The 14,599-nt window shown below is 38.0% G+C and overlaps 1 protein-coding gene across 1 annotated transcript in view; it reads right to left on the bottom strand.

Moving 5' to 3' along the window:
* LOC136875987 (solute carrier family 7 member 14) overlaps window positions 1-8,430 on the bottom strand; it is a 446,413-nt gene extending 437,983 nt beyond the window's left edge. The window contains exon 1 of the mRNA XM_067149601.2: window positions 8,260-8,430. Coding sequence (XP_067005702.2) covers window positions 8,260-8,430 — 171 coding nt within the window. The remainder of the gene's footprint in view (window positions 1-8,259) is intronic.
* Window positions 8,431-14,599: the final 6,169 nt, after the last annotated feature.

The raw sequence follows: 14,599 nt of genomic DNA, 5'->3' as shown, positions 1-14,599 counted from the left end.
CTGAATCACTGCTGAGGTAAAAGTACAATAAGTTTCAAAATAGAACTGCTGAGTAGCATTCATACTGCTCCGGTGACTGATATTCCTTCATTCGTTCGACTGTCTGCCACGAAATACTTTTGCGGGTAGCTCACTATGGCGAAGAGCCTTTTTAAAACATACGTCATGTGTGATGCTCACCACCGTCAAGATCCATATAAATAAGATCACAGAAGTGAAACAATTAAAAATGTATCGTCAAGACTCATCAGAGACTCATCATAAACACCACCACCACCATCGTCATTGATATCCTTAGTGACGTTCTCATCCTCGTGCTGACAGAAGCCTCAGATTTGGTCATATGATTACAATGCCGCTTCTTATCGATCACAGATTTACCTTGCTTTGTGACTTTGTCTGATTTATCTTGCGTTTGCAGCATTTGTTGTCTTCGTATATTGGCGATGTTCATTTAGTTTGTTACACTGTTTTAATGATTCTATCGGCCATTGACGTGTCATAAGTATGAATATATTTCTTATTATTCTTGTTTGGCATTCACTGGATGTTGACAAACATCATGGAAATCTTTGCTCTATAAGTTTGCTGGGCGAAACATTGAAATATTGTGGTACTCGTGCCATATCTTTCCCTGAGGGTCATCTTCCAGGAAGTCCTTATTCGGGAAATTCTACGTCAACTTTCTGTCATACCGTGAATCACTGCCTGTATGGTTCTGTACTACGTGTTCTGCACACGCGTCATAAGCTATTTGAGTTTCCTTCTAATGAGGCAAACAGTACTTTAATCGAATTTTATAGTTTATCCGTCAATGCAGAATTTTTCATTTTTTCTATCCACGAGATTTGCAAATAAGCTACTGACCCAGTCGGTAAAGGCGTGCCCGGTTCACCCGGAAGGACGTAGGTTCGATACCGCGTGCAGAAGCGGAAAAATTTAAGAAACGAGATTTCCACTTTCGGAGGTGCATATGGCCCTGAGAGTCAATCAGCCTACCCAAAAAATGGGTAACAGGTTAATTCCTGGGGGTAAAGGTGGCCGGACATAGAGCTAACCACTTCTCGCCATCAATTGCCAAGGTTACGAACTCTGGAAGCTTTTAGCTTCAACTCCTCCAAGGGCTTTCATGTCCTGTAGGGAGATGACATGGCTTAGCTTTTATGAAACTTGTAACATTTTCTGGTAGACTCTGATTCTGAAGGCTTCCAATCCTTTGCATTCTCCCAACCTGAACATCATCTTCAAGAATTCGAAAGAAGTTTTCCTATTACGATAATGCCCAGACTATATGCATTGAACACATTTCACTAATATTCAGTATATTTCAAATATTACTATCGGAACACATGTACACAAGTGGCATTCAACTTAGTTGCATACATGGTAAAGTATTTTTTTACATAACATGTAGATTAGATATTTCTGTTGTATTTTACCTCTCGCTTTATCAGTTTAATTATCACCAAAATAACGTTTCAGGCGCGGTAAAGGTTAGGTCTATAATCGGAATTGGTTTACTGAATGACTGGATATGACCATAGATCGAATTATCTTCAACTGTGACCAATTTAATTCTGTTTATATATTTATATTTAATTGGTAGTTAAACTTCCACGAGCCGAATTTATTTTCTATATTTTGTATGCTCACACCAGGCAGTCAACTGTATAAGTCTGTTCTCTGTAACTGACAGCTATCAGAATGGACAACTTGTGCTGGCAGTTTTCAGAAACACACGTCATATCTCTCTCCCTCTCATAATCTCTCTCGCACATGTAGCATACCTGTTCCTATCACAGCCGACAACAGATAAAGGAAACATAGATATGCGATGGCTTCTAAGGGACATCGTTATTAACCTCACCATTATTAGCTGTGTCTGTAGTGGTGATGGTGATTATTGTTTTAAGAGGAAATACAACTAAGCAATCAGTGGTAGAGTGTCTGCCTCGGGACCAGAAGATAGCGGATACAAACCCGGTAAAGGTGGTCGGATTTTTGAAGTGCAGATCGAAGTCAATTCAACACTCCATGTCATAAGAGGTCGACATGTAAACGATCTCTGCTGACACATTTGGTGTCGACTCTACAAAATTTATTAAAACTCAGCCATAGACGCTCAAGAGAGATTCCGTTTACTCTGCCATCTAGTAGGTCTATAGTAAAACGGAACGTCGAAATTGGGGAGCAAGCAACCAGATGGTGTCAAATTAAAAATTTCACACACAGTACCTAAGGCCGTTTCTCCGTTCTTCTCTCCAATGTTTTCCAGTGGTCGTTTTAGCTTTCCCACGAATGTGTGATTTGAAACGAGAATTCCAAAGAGTTTACAATGTTTTATGGTATTGTCTGTAGGGTTAATTTCTTGTAACTTCTCCTTAATTTCTTCTAACCAGTTGATCTTGACCTTCTTTCAATTGATTATAGTTGATAGTTATTTTAGTAAATCTATTATTGCCCATTCTACAAATGTAACCATAGAATTTCAAGAGTCTCCTACTTACGGCATCAGTAAACATATCTGTTGCTGTTACAGGTCTCTAGTTCTTCTTTTAATCCATATGCATTTACATGAGTGATACCATATACCTCCCTATGAACTTTTCGTACTTGTTTTCCAAGTTCATTAATGTTATAGTGGCATCCTAGAGATTCTTCTCTACAAGTACATTTTGAAAGCTTCACTTTGTCTCTCAAACAAAGGGCTCAGCGTCCAGCGTTCAAACCCATACAGAAGGACAGGAAACACCCGTACACGGACCTGAAGGTACAGACGTCTGCTGGTGAACACGGCCCTCATACTGTTAAACAAACATTTTACTTGCCAGGACCTGGATAAGATTTCGTTCTTGGAAGCACAATGCTCATTCACTATGGTACCACGCTATTTTAAGTATGACTCTTGATGAAGGATTTTTTAAATTTTGTATTTATGACACAAGTCTGTGAGGGAGTTGTACTCCAATTACAACAGACATTACGAAATATATTATGATATATAACGCAAAACTGAAAATGATCACGAAAAATTAACAACGGATATTGAACAATTATAAAGACAAATGTAAAAAATGACAAAAACAACAATAGCTTTAACAGATAAGGACTTGATAGTGATGCAATAACTGGCTCCTGATTACACAAGTAGGAAGAGATAACTATTTATGTGCAGGCACACACATATGCGAACAGGTCAGGTGCATGATTAACAGTGTAAAAATATTATCCCGAAGTTTATAGACAACTGAATTCCGTTTGTATTATTGACAAGGGGATAGTGTATTGAATTGTTCTTTTTTTTGAGATGCTATTTGTGAATATAGTTTAAGTATATTCACTAAAGGAAATCTATAGACATTTTTGAAGTCTTTTAGGGACATTGCGAGATCTATGTCGTGATTTTTCAATAAGTCATTAAACGTACTTCACATCCTTACTAATGGCGGATTTTTTTTGAATTAATATTCTGGATAAGGGATTGTAAAAGTACGTCCGGCTACGCAAGTTTGATTTGCTTACGTTAAAATGTATTCCGGCTAGTAGATCACCACTATCTGTAACGCCATTCATAATTTTGTGTAGAAACAGTTGTTGATATAACTATCGGTGAGCGTTTAAAGAATTGTGGCTAAATTCTTTTAATAAGTGACTATATGAAATTCTCAACCTATATTCTGACTGAATATGCTTCTTATAATTAAAAAAACGTATGAATCTCTTTTGAACATTTTGATGTTTTTGTATATGGAGACTTGTCTGGATGTTTTCTAAAACACAATCAGATTTGTCTCACCAACATTCAGGAAAGTTAAATGAAGCATACAATAACATTATAAGGATAAGCTTGCTAACGGTCAAAGAATGACTAAAATCGGTGCAGTAATTATTGAAATATCCTCCATACATAAAGGAACTCACAAAGTTTGTACGTTTAAAATATTAGTATGCATTTGAGCGAAAAAGAAACCCTCCCAGTTTTCTGCAGGAGGTAAAGGATTTCTGTGTGTCAGCAAGCTCAAGATTCATACAGAGCCCGTGCTTTGGCCGTTTATTGAGTGATTCACAGATGAAGAATGAAGCATGTTTGATAACATTCCATTTCCCGGCAAGTACTTGTAACATTTAAAAAATAATCACACTCCGGAATTTACAATGTTCATACCTGTAATCCTAGTATACCATTGTTTGGTTCTGTTCGAAAGGAACTTAGTACCGTTATCTAAATAATGGGAAAGTAATGCAAGTTCGATTATAAGCCCTTTGTTAAAATTACTAACATTGAAAATGTGTTTCCGATATCTTTAACAGTTTCGATTTATTGGAGGTGAACATCTCTGCTGATAAGAATGACCAAGAAAAACATATAACATAAGAAGAGCTTGAAATGGTATCTATAAAATCGCAAGCAGAGTAGCTGCAAGGAACTCTGGAGCTCGGGCTGTATTAATTTTGAACATTTAACGAATAATTACAAAGTTAAATATGTAATGATTATAAAAGAGCTTAACATAACATAATTCATAGGTGTTCATTAACTGTACAGGGAACTAAGTATAGCACAGAAGGTATAAACATATTTCAGTGCACAGTTGAGATGAATTTACGTATAAACAAGTGCACTTAGGTGCGATAATAGGGAAGTGTCAATATGAAATCGGTAATTTTACCGCGAAATGCTGGTTGAAGTTCCAGAGAGAAAATTGTTTTTTCTAAAATATTTCAGACACAGCTTAACAAAATCCATCAAAAATAAAGATAACATTTGTCAATTTTCACATAAATATGATACTGAATATACCGGATTGGTCACTTGATCCATAAGCTGAACAGTTCACCTAATTTGGAAAAACGGTCAACATTGCTTTGAATTAGTAACGATTTTTGTTATTATGAAAATATTTTAGTTGTTGTTAAACTTTTCCATAAAATTACATGATCAGTTCTCTTGAGAGGGTGGTCCAATATTAGTGACCTTAAACATAAACAAATTCAAATATTTGTTGCTCATCAACTACAAATCCTACTTAAACACAAATGAAGAGCTTATTTCCAAAGTTACGTAAATCCACGAAATCATGATTTATTTATTTTCTTATAATTAAATTTAGATATGATTATGAATATATTTTACCTTCTCTCATTACTACAATACACATCCTGACACAGTGTTTCGAAAATCTTTATCAGTGGACATGGTGCCGTATGTTTTGAGTGACATTTATGAACATTGAAACACAACATGGTTTACCCACATTTAAAATATTAATAATAAAGAAAATTCACCAGTTATTATGGCACTTACATAAGCAAGATACATTTTAAAATACAGTAATGTTCGAAATATGGAGTAAATAACATCGTCTTCAATCATCGCGAACACTGTCACAATTATTATCGATATTATCAGCTAGAGCAAACACATGTTGATAAAATGGTCCTCCGTAATGCTGAGTTTGTTTAGATATATTTTTGCGACATTTTCTTCTCCTGTTTCACTGCGAGGCCTAACTTTTCTCATCGAAGTTTGGGACACGACCTGTTTTTTTTTACCCTGGCATCTGTGAAAGTGTAGATTTGAAGAATACTTCGTTTGCACATATCCAAAGAGATTTCAACTCTGAATTATCAAAATCTACTTTAGATTTGTTCTCCAAATTAAAGTTTCTCCGTGTAGAGATGCCAGTCATTGCCAAGAACATGTACAGTATCAACTTAATAATGCCAACTTATTAATGTTATACTCTGAGCCAGCTAACTGGTCAAAATTGATATGACACGTGGGAAATAATGTACGTTTAAGTTACATAACTTTGCAAACAAACATAGTTTTCAGATATCTATTAACATGGGTTATAAGATGTATGGAGTCTTAAACCGACGATATACTATGAAAGAACCTATAAATATATTTTATGGAAGTAAAAAATGACAACCAGCTTTCGATTTAAATAAGCTCTTCAATTACTATTTACTTATTTTTTCATGTTGAACCGTGTTGTTGGATGTTGTACCTCAATTACCGGTTGCCCACGTGGATTATAGTACACTTCATCAAGGTGAGTAATGCAATCCTTCCTCGACCCTAGGTAATCAGTCTCCTCACTGTGAAGATGGTCACTCTCCTTCGCCTTATGTAGTCTACCCTCCCTCTCTCCAAGGCTAGTCGAAGCCCCGAGGGGCATCTTGAAACATCTTTAACATAATGATGTCAGAACGGCGGGTCGAAGCAGGTTATCTTATCAAACTGTCTCGCAGATTTGAGGAAGTACTCCCCGTCAACGTTTCGTGTCTTAGATGTGGTGTTTCCACGGTCTATTAAATTACCGTTGACTTCTTTCCCGCTTCAAACATGTTGTTGTTTTTTGTTCTTTATGTAAAGGTTGCCGACATACATTTATTAAATGTTTTTATATCTTGAGGAACCCTAGTGATTACCTTTATAAAATTTGCACATTAATTCCTTGTACGGCAGCAAAGATTGATTTTCACTATAAACACCGCAATTAAATGAACATTTGCTTTTTTTCTTTTAACAGAATTATACCAACAGTATTCTATACAGTCTCGGAAATATTTTCTCAAGAAATACGTCTTTTCTTAATTGTAACATTTGAATTGTTATAACATTTACACCCAGTAATTATTCTCTAAAACTGAACTATTACTTACTTCAAGGAAATGAACCTAGATCACGTTGTTAATGTACACCAGCAAGGAAGAATCATGTAATATATTCACTGATATACATTTAAGGCTGTCACCCTGATGGCAGATTTCCTATCAACTGTTTACAAGTTTTTCTTAGATGAGCTTGAAAATTTATCAAAAAGCTCCCTTTATTATTCCAATCCCTAATATATTCCTCTTAATATGAACAAATGTTTGACCCCCTCTTGTCCTCTGGAATTCCAGTTTACCTTCATGCTTCCTGTTTGTAAAATTCCATTCAAGTTTATTCACATAAAAATTTCGGTTGATGCCATCTCTCCACTGACAGCTCCGAAAATACCACTTAGTCGAGCAGCTCGTCTCCAGAATCTTTATGAAAGCTATGCAAGATTAGCAAGAAACATAATAAGAGAAAATGGGACGTAAAAATGAAGTACATGGAAATTTACAAACATGTATTTTGCGGTTGTGGAAGTTATTTTTTATTTCCCTGATTGAAGAGGAAACAATATTTCATTGAAGGAAAAAGAAATCAGTTTTGTGACTGAAAAAGATGTCTTTCTATAAGCAACTGTTACAGCTGCTACCTCTGTCCACCTTGTTAAGAGGTGTCAGCTGTTGAATGCTACCTTGAGCAACATTTGAAATACCTTTTTATGACATTTTCTGGACGAGGCTGTAAAGGCGCGCTTGGTTCTCCTGAAAGGAAGTGGGTGCGATTCTCCGTCAGGAGGTCGAAAAATTTAAGATACGAAATTTCCACTTCCGGGGGTGCACATGGCCCTGAGGGTCACTCAGCCTACAGCAGACATGTGTACCAGGTTTATTCCTGGGGCAAAGGCGGTCGGGCGTAAAGTTAACCACTATACCGCACTAAGTACCGAGGTTGCGTATAGTGGAAGCCTTTACCTTCCACCCCTCGGAGATCCTTCATAGCTGTACAGAGATGTATTTGCTTATTTTTCTTTTTGCTGGAAGAGAACTCCGTAAAATACATTTTTCACTTGGTGAACCAAGCAATTATGAACGTGACTGGTGGATCTCGTAATTAACACTGTAAGTCGAGGATCCATCTTTTGGTAATCACCACTTCACGAGGATCCTTATAAATTTTAAAATCACGTCTGTATTCAGGGTAGTTCCCTTTAATGCCCTAATAACCAATGTATTGTTCTTTAATTTTTCCAAATGTATAATAATGCAGATCGTGTGTTGTGTTATTAATTATTAAAATTTAATTTTGTTAATATTTTGTAGTCAGATCTTGTCCTTGTGGCAATTCAGAATGTCTGGAAAGTCCTTTTCTCAATAAATAAGTAAATATTTATGAAAGATAAACCCCAAAAGCGCAGTAATTAATTTAATAATGAAATATTTAAGTTAACGTCGACTTTTTAAATTCATTCCCGTTCATACACATTTACATTTCGGTTAGGGAATTAACAGCTGTGGGATGTTTGAAGAAGAGATTTTCATGATCTGATTACAGAAAGTCACGTTAGTACATTTACACTGACTCGAATTTTATAACCAAATTACTATAATCTAAGTTTTGTGGGAATAATAGGAGGGGAAGTTGAATTTTACCTTAAGTTTCTGCTTTTTGCCGTCCTGGGGAGGCTGTGGCCCCGATCCCGGCCCGGGAGGGGCCTCTCCTTGCATGCCATCAATATTTTTCGTGCGAATGAGTTTCCCGAAGAGCGTGAGACCATCACGCTTCAAGTTGGCGCGGTCCAGTTGGAAGAGCCCCAGCTTCATCCTGAAATACAGAGAAAAAATCGGGATTGAATTATATCGACACAACGTATATGCAGTGGTCAAAAATGATTAGGTCCTGTACATTTTCATTACAAAATAACAAAATGCTTTCGAAGGTCATTTTGAAAGAGAAGCGTGGAGGATAAATTATTAATATTGACTAGTTAGTCTAATTAGTACAGCATCTGAATGAAATCTTCATGAGTCCATTGAAAATATCATGAATTGTATGCGAATAATTGTCAGAAAAAGGAAAATTGACCATAGTGAGGGTACCCATTACAAAGCTGAACAGGATATGAAAGGACGAATATTTACAAAACAAGGAAAAGAAAACTGCCACTGAATCACTCCCTCCTATTCGCATTGCCATTAATGCAGTTGACTCCTGAACTATCAAAAAGGTAAAAAAGGGAAGAAAGAAGAGCTGTGAGATGTGGTTTTACAGACACATTCTCCTCATTCCTTGGAATGAGCACCGCGCCAGTATATTCGCCTTGGAAAATCTAGGTATACAGATTATACCTTTTGAGCGGATAAGCCAAGATTACGTAGGTCTTATTTCAATTACATCGACAGAATAATGGGAAGTGTGGACAGCTTGTGATGGAGGGAAAGGCCAATAGCAATAAATCCGTAGAAATACACCCAAGCAAGAAATCCCGAGAAATAAACTAAATCATATTAGTTGACCGGCTGCAGCCATTAGTGTCAAAATTTTTCACGATGTGTTCTTACAGCTACAGACCGCTATACTCCTGTAAAGCTAATATGACGGCATACATGAAAGACGGCCATGCCCTGTCAGCCGCAAAGTTTTGAGGAGGAGGAATTGTCAGATTACAGCGCCAATACAACTGACAACACAGCTGTATCACGACGTTTGGTGAAATTATAAAGGAAACTATTGGCCTGTCGCAGCAATAGCTGTGAAACAAGAAAAAACTGATAATAAAGGAAGCGTGAGATACGTGACAGAATTCTGGACGGATATTTATTTGCCTTTAAACTTACACTCCGTGTCGTGACGAAATATATGGAATTTTTGAACCTTTACATTGCCCTATCATAATCATCTTGTGCATGCGTTTAACATTCACGGATAACTTTCATAAAGTAGGCTACAGTTCACTGTAAATAATTGCATTCGACTGCCCTATTCATTTCCTAATTATTGTATGGTATTTAATTGTGAAGTATGTTTTTCTTTTTCGCGGTATTGAATCTGATATGGTGTAGTTATTATTTTAATTTTGACATCCCTCGCAGATTTAACTCTACTAAATAACAAGCATAACTGACTATGGCTGGAAACGCACCGAGAAAGGTAAATCCCTATTTTGTCAAAACTTCGACCCTATGCTTTGACAATGGTCATTGCGAAAGCAAGACATAACGGGAACTGCCTCCCTTTGAATTTAAAAGGCTTGTTACTGTCAGTTCAAACCAAACCAATCCTAGGTAGGCAAATTACCTGATTCTTGGAAACACCTGTAATGAATTTTAATATTATAATTTTCTCATACATCGCTTGTTAGAAGCGTCATGGAGCAAGAACTTACATTATGGTGATAACTAGATTTCACAGATCCATATATCAAACTAACATAGAAAGATCTACATAGACAACTGCCATAGAGCCCTCTATCACGAACATAGTTAAATGCAATGACGTACTCACGGCAAACTTGATGAGCTAGGAGCGCAGCTGGAAATCCAGTCGGCCGTGACCTAAGCATAATGTTATTCGAATGAATGACTAATTTATGCAAATAAAGGAACTGAGGAAAGAAATAACATTTTTCTAGTAATACTGAGGTGGAGACCTTTCTTTTTATGCATAACACATAGGCTTTAGTATTGCGGTTTTCCCACAAAATTGTGTTACACGTTCAAATTATATAATATGTATATTGAACCCATGACTTTTGGACCAAAGGGTTCAATATATATTGGTGAGGGTTCAAGGGGCATTCGGTCGGTAGATGCAGAGTGGGTATCAGCCCTTGGGTTTCGTCCCTTAAGTGGCCATGGCTTGTCCGTGGTCCAACAGCTCTGTACTCTGACCGGCCAACCGAGCAGAGGAGAGGTGACTACGGCTCTACTGGGGCTCTACGCCTGGCTTTCGGGAGACGGGACAGGCTGGCCCAAACAGTCAGGCTGTCCTGAGAATGGTTTCCGTGGTTTTCCATTCTCCTGCACTAAAGCGAATGCCGGGACAGTTCGTAGAACAGGCCACGGCCGCCCAACCCGTCCCTTCTCCGAACAACTCATTCACCGTAATAAATCTCCCAGCCTGAGAGACGCCGTAATCGTCTAAGAGGCCCGCCTCCCCCTTCAGGGGAAGAAGGAAAACGTTTAGTAGTAGTAAGGGACATTCCATCCAGACATTTCACTCCCTTCCTTGTACAACAGTGCTATGATATAAAGAGAAGTCTACTTCGGTCAAAAAATTTTCACCGACACTGCCCAGCTGACTCCCTTTCAATAGCATTCAATCTCCGTTTCTTTCGCCAGTCGATGTTCGGGAGTAATCATTGTTCCTCTCCTAGCACACCCAATCATATATCTGCCAGGGTTTTATGATTTTGAACGTTACTTTAGGATAGTCTGAAAACCAAAATAAAGTTCCCACCGTCTATAGATTTCAAACAGGGTGTCCGGTAAGAGTTTGTAAGAGCGTAAAATAAACTGTACAATTGTGTCACACTAATGAATTGGTGAGTTTGCTTTAATATTTTCTTTCTCAAATAAATGAATTTCAACTTATTTTCCATGCTTACTTTGATAATCGCATAGCTTAATTTAATACACATGTTTTTTCACATCCTCCTTTCTTGAACTAGTTTAAATTTTATGTCGTTCCTTTTTCTATCTTGAAATATTCCGCCACATTGGTTAATCTACTTCTTTTTTAACAACATTCTATTTTTTGACATCTTATCCTCCTCAGTAGTGAGAAGAAATCCGGAGTATTTTTCATAAAGTATTAATTATATTGAGTGTATCGCATAATGTCATGTTGAAGGTCCCATGGGTAAACCACGTCACCAATGATGAGGCACTCCATCGTGCCGGAAAATCATGCGAATTATTAACCCTCGCAAACCGCAGAAATGCAATCTAGTTTTTATCACATCTTCCAAAATGTAAAATGAAGAAATACAACATAAAACAATATTATCCAGGGCGCTGAACCTCGAAGAGTCATCTGACATCCAGGAAGAAATGAGAATCAAGAATTCTAATAATTTTTCGTTCTATAATTGGCTTTTACGTTGCACTGACACAGATAGGTCTTATGGCGACCGTGGCCTTATATAAGGTACAGTTCCAGCACCTTTCTTGTGTGAAAATGGGAAACAACGGAAAACCATCTTCAGGGCTACCGACAGTGGGTTTCAAACCCACTATCTCCTGAATCCACGCTCACAGATGCGCATCCCAAACCTCACGGCCAACTCACTCGGTAATTATAATATAGCTCCAGGGGCAGGATATATAGCATATAATTATTTTAACAGTGACCCATCCTGAATCAAATGAGTAGCAACAGCAGTAGCAGAAAAATAAGAATACTATTAGGTTATTCAGCGTTCGGTCACTGCCTTAACACTGTATTTAACAATTGTGCAGTTGCAAATCACGATTAGTGGTACATTTCAGTCGAGATTCGCAAAAGTGTTTATGTATAGTAATACTGTGAGGTACGAATAATTTTTGTAATTTAGTCCTAAAAATAATGTGTCACCACATTCATGATTTTCTATTAAAAGGACATCAGAGACCTGCACTATGTCATCTCTATATAACTATAAATTCACTGTAAATCCATCCCAACCAACATTGATCTCATCCCACCATCCTTATCTCCCACACTTCATTAAAAAAAATGCAATACAAGCTCTGAGAATCTCAAGGTATGTCTTATCAGTAGAGCCCGGAATTGTATGCACTAATAGGTTAGAATGCAAACTTACTGAAACGAGAAGCAAATATAGTCTATCTTCACAACGATTATGCTATGGGGTTTGCATAAACATTAGGGGTACGGCCCATCAGAACCCCTATAATTTATGTTATTCTTTCTACATTATGCAACAGCGGGTGGCCAGCATTTCCTACTAACCAAATTAGTTTGCAATCTAACCTATTACCGCATGAAAATCCGGGCTTTACTTATCAGTCTGACTTCCTTTTAGTCAATCCTTACATTCTCACCAACTTGATATGGCGGAATAAGCACTGGAGTGGACGTATAGAAAATACTTCAAACATTTCCCTTTTGATAATAGTGTTCGTTTCAGTGTAGTTACCAAATTCAATACCGGAAGCGAACTTGGAATCATAAGTCAATTATGCATTAATTAGTTTCTTTCATTATTTTACTCATTATTTGCATGATTTGTAGCTCGATAAACACGTCATCATAGGGAATTAAAGTTTACGGAAACAGCGTCGTCTAAGGAACGTTGTTTACTTCGTTCTGCTTTTACCATCAGGTGAATAACACCGAGGTGTTGTCACATAGTGTAATGTTATATTCGGGGCCATTCCCTAGAGGCTGAGTAACATGGCTCAGGAACCAAGGGACAGGTAGGCATTAAATATTCCGCATTAATGAGATACGCTTCCCTTTACCCAGGATGTCGGTTTCACAGAACGGACACGATGATGAGAGAAGCCTGAATATACACCTACATAGCAGCACACAGAGGTAAAGTTTTTAAAGTCTGAATGATGTTATACAGGAAGTAATCTGGGAAGAAATGGTGGTACTCTGGGAAATTATAATAATGTGCGTATCATTCCACTAGGATTACTTATAACAGGAACGTTCATTAATTGATCGTTCTCATTTTCACGTTATTATTCTAGACATCAGGGGTAAACTGTCGTAACGACGTGCTATACCATTGTGTTAGCCAGTGATCATGCTGATCTTCATGTTGTTGTTGATAACATCGTAAATATCAGTGAAGGATTCGGTTTGTTCATGAATATTGGCGAGACAAAGCCGATAGGATTTTGAAAAACACTTAAACAGGCCCTCCCTTACACATTAAAATATCCTGGGACTATAATGACTGAGCTGGCCCCGCGCTGCAGAGGTAGTCTGCCTGCCTCTTACTCCGAGGCCCCAAGTTCGATTCCCATTAAGGTCAGGGAATTTTACCTGCATCTGAGGGCTGGTTCGAAGTCCACTCAGCCTGGATGATTACAACTGAGGAGCTATCTGACGGTACGATGGCGGCCCCGGCCTATAAAGCCAAGAATAACAGCAGAGATGATTAGTCGTGCCGACCACATGACACCTCGTAGTCTGCAGGGCTTCGGGCTGAGCAGCGGTTGCTTGGTAGGCCATAGTGTATATGGGCTGTTGCGCCATGGGGTTTGGTTTGGTTTATAGTGACTGAACAATGTAATTCCACGAATGAAATCTTATCCAAGACTGGGCAAGCGAAAAATTTGTTAACTTTGATGCTGTTACAGGCCTTGCTTGTAAAATTGATATGGGATTTTGGTGTTATGTCGTTTCAAGAAAACGAGGCGAAACTCTTTAAGTTTCGCAGAGAATTTTACTCCGCGTTTTTAGAAGAAAACACGACTTTCCACGAGGAAAACCCAACCATTAACGAAAGTCTGAATTTAGACGTTAGTAATAGAAGTGTAAGTGGTACGTTCATTCGTCTCCAGATGGCTCACCGTACGAGGTACAGCGCTAGCGTTCGAAGCGGAAGCTGATGGCACCATCAGAATCGGTTTGAGAGGGGGCATAACACGTGTACACACTTTGTGAAAGTATGACTCTGACACGTGCCTGGAATGAAATATCTGGTGATGAGGAACGTACGAATTTGGAAATCAGAGAAACGATATAAAAACAGTGAAAGGACTGGGAATGTAACTACCTATATAAATCCTTAATGGCTGACAACCACGTATTACTTATCTGATAGCCAGTGTCTCTGTTGAAATTGTTATGATTTCTACGTATTTCCACAGCTTCCCGTATAACCTTAGACCTGTAGTGTCTAGTGAGGGTAAGAGCTCGAACATCTTGGAAAACAACATAATGACCCGACGACAGGGCGTGCTCAGGTATTGCTGATTTGTCTGGCCAGTTGAGACGTATAATTATTTGGTGTTCCTTGAGGCAAACCCAAAA

This window comes from Anabrus simplex, chromosome 6 (assembly GCF_040414725.1).
Source record: "Anabrus simplex isolate iqAnaSimp1 chromosome 6, ASM4041472v1, whole genome shotgun sequence".
In the NCBI taxonomy this organism is placed as follows: Eukaryota; Metazoa; Arthropoda; class Insecta; order Orthoptera; family Tettigoniidae; genus Anabrus; species Anabrus simplex.
Note: the sequence above shows the minus strand (reverse complement) of the source record. Positions and strands in the feature narration are given on the sequence as shown.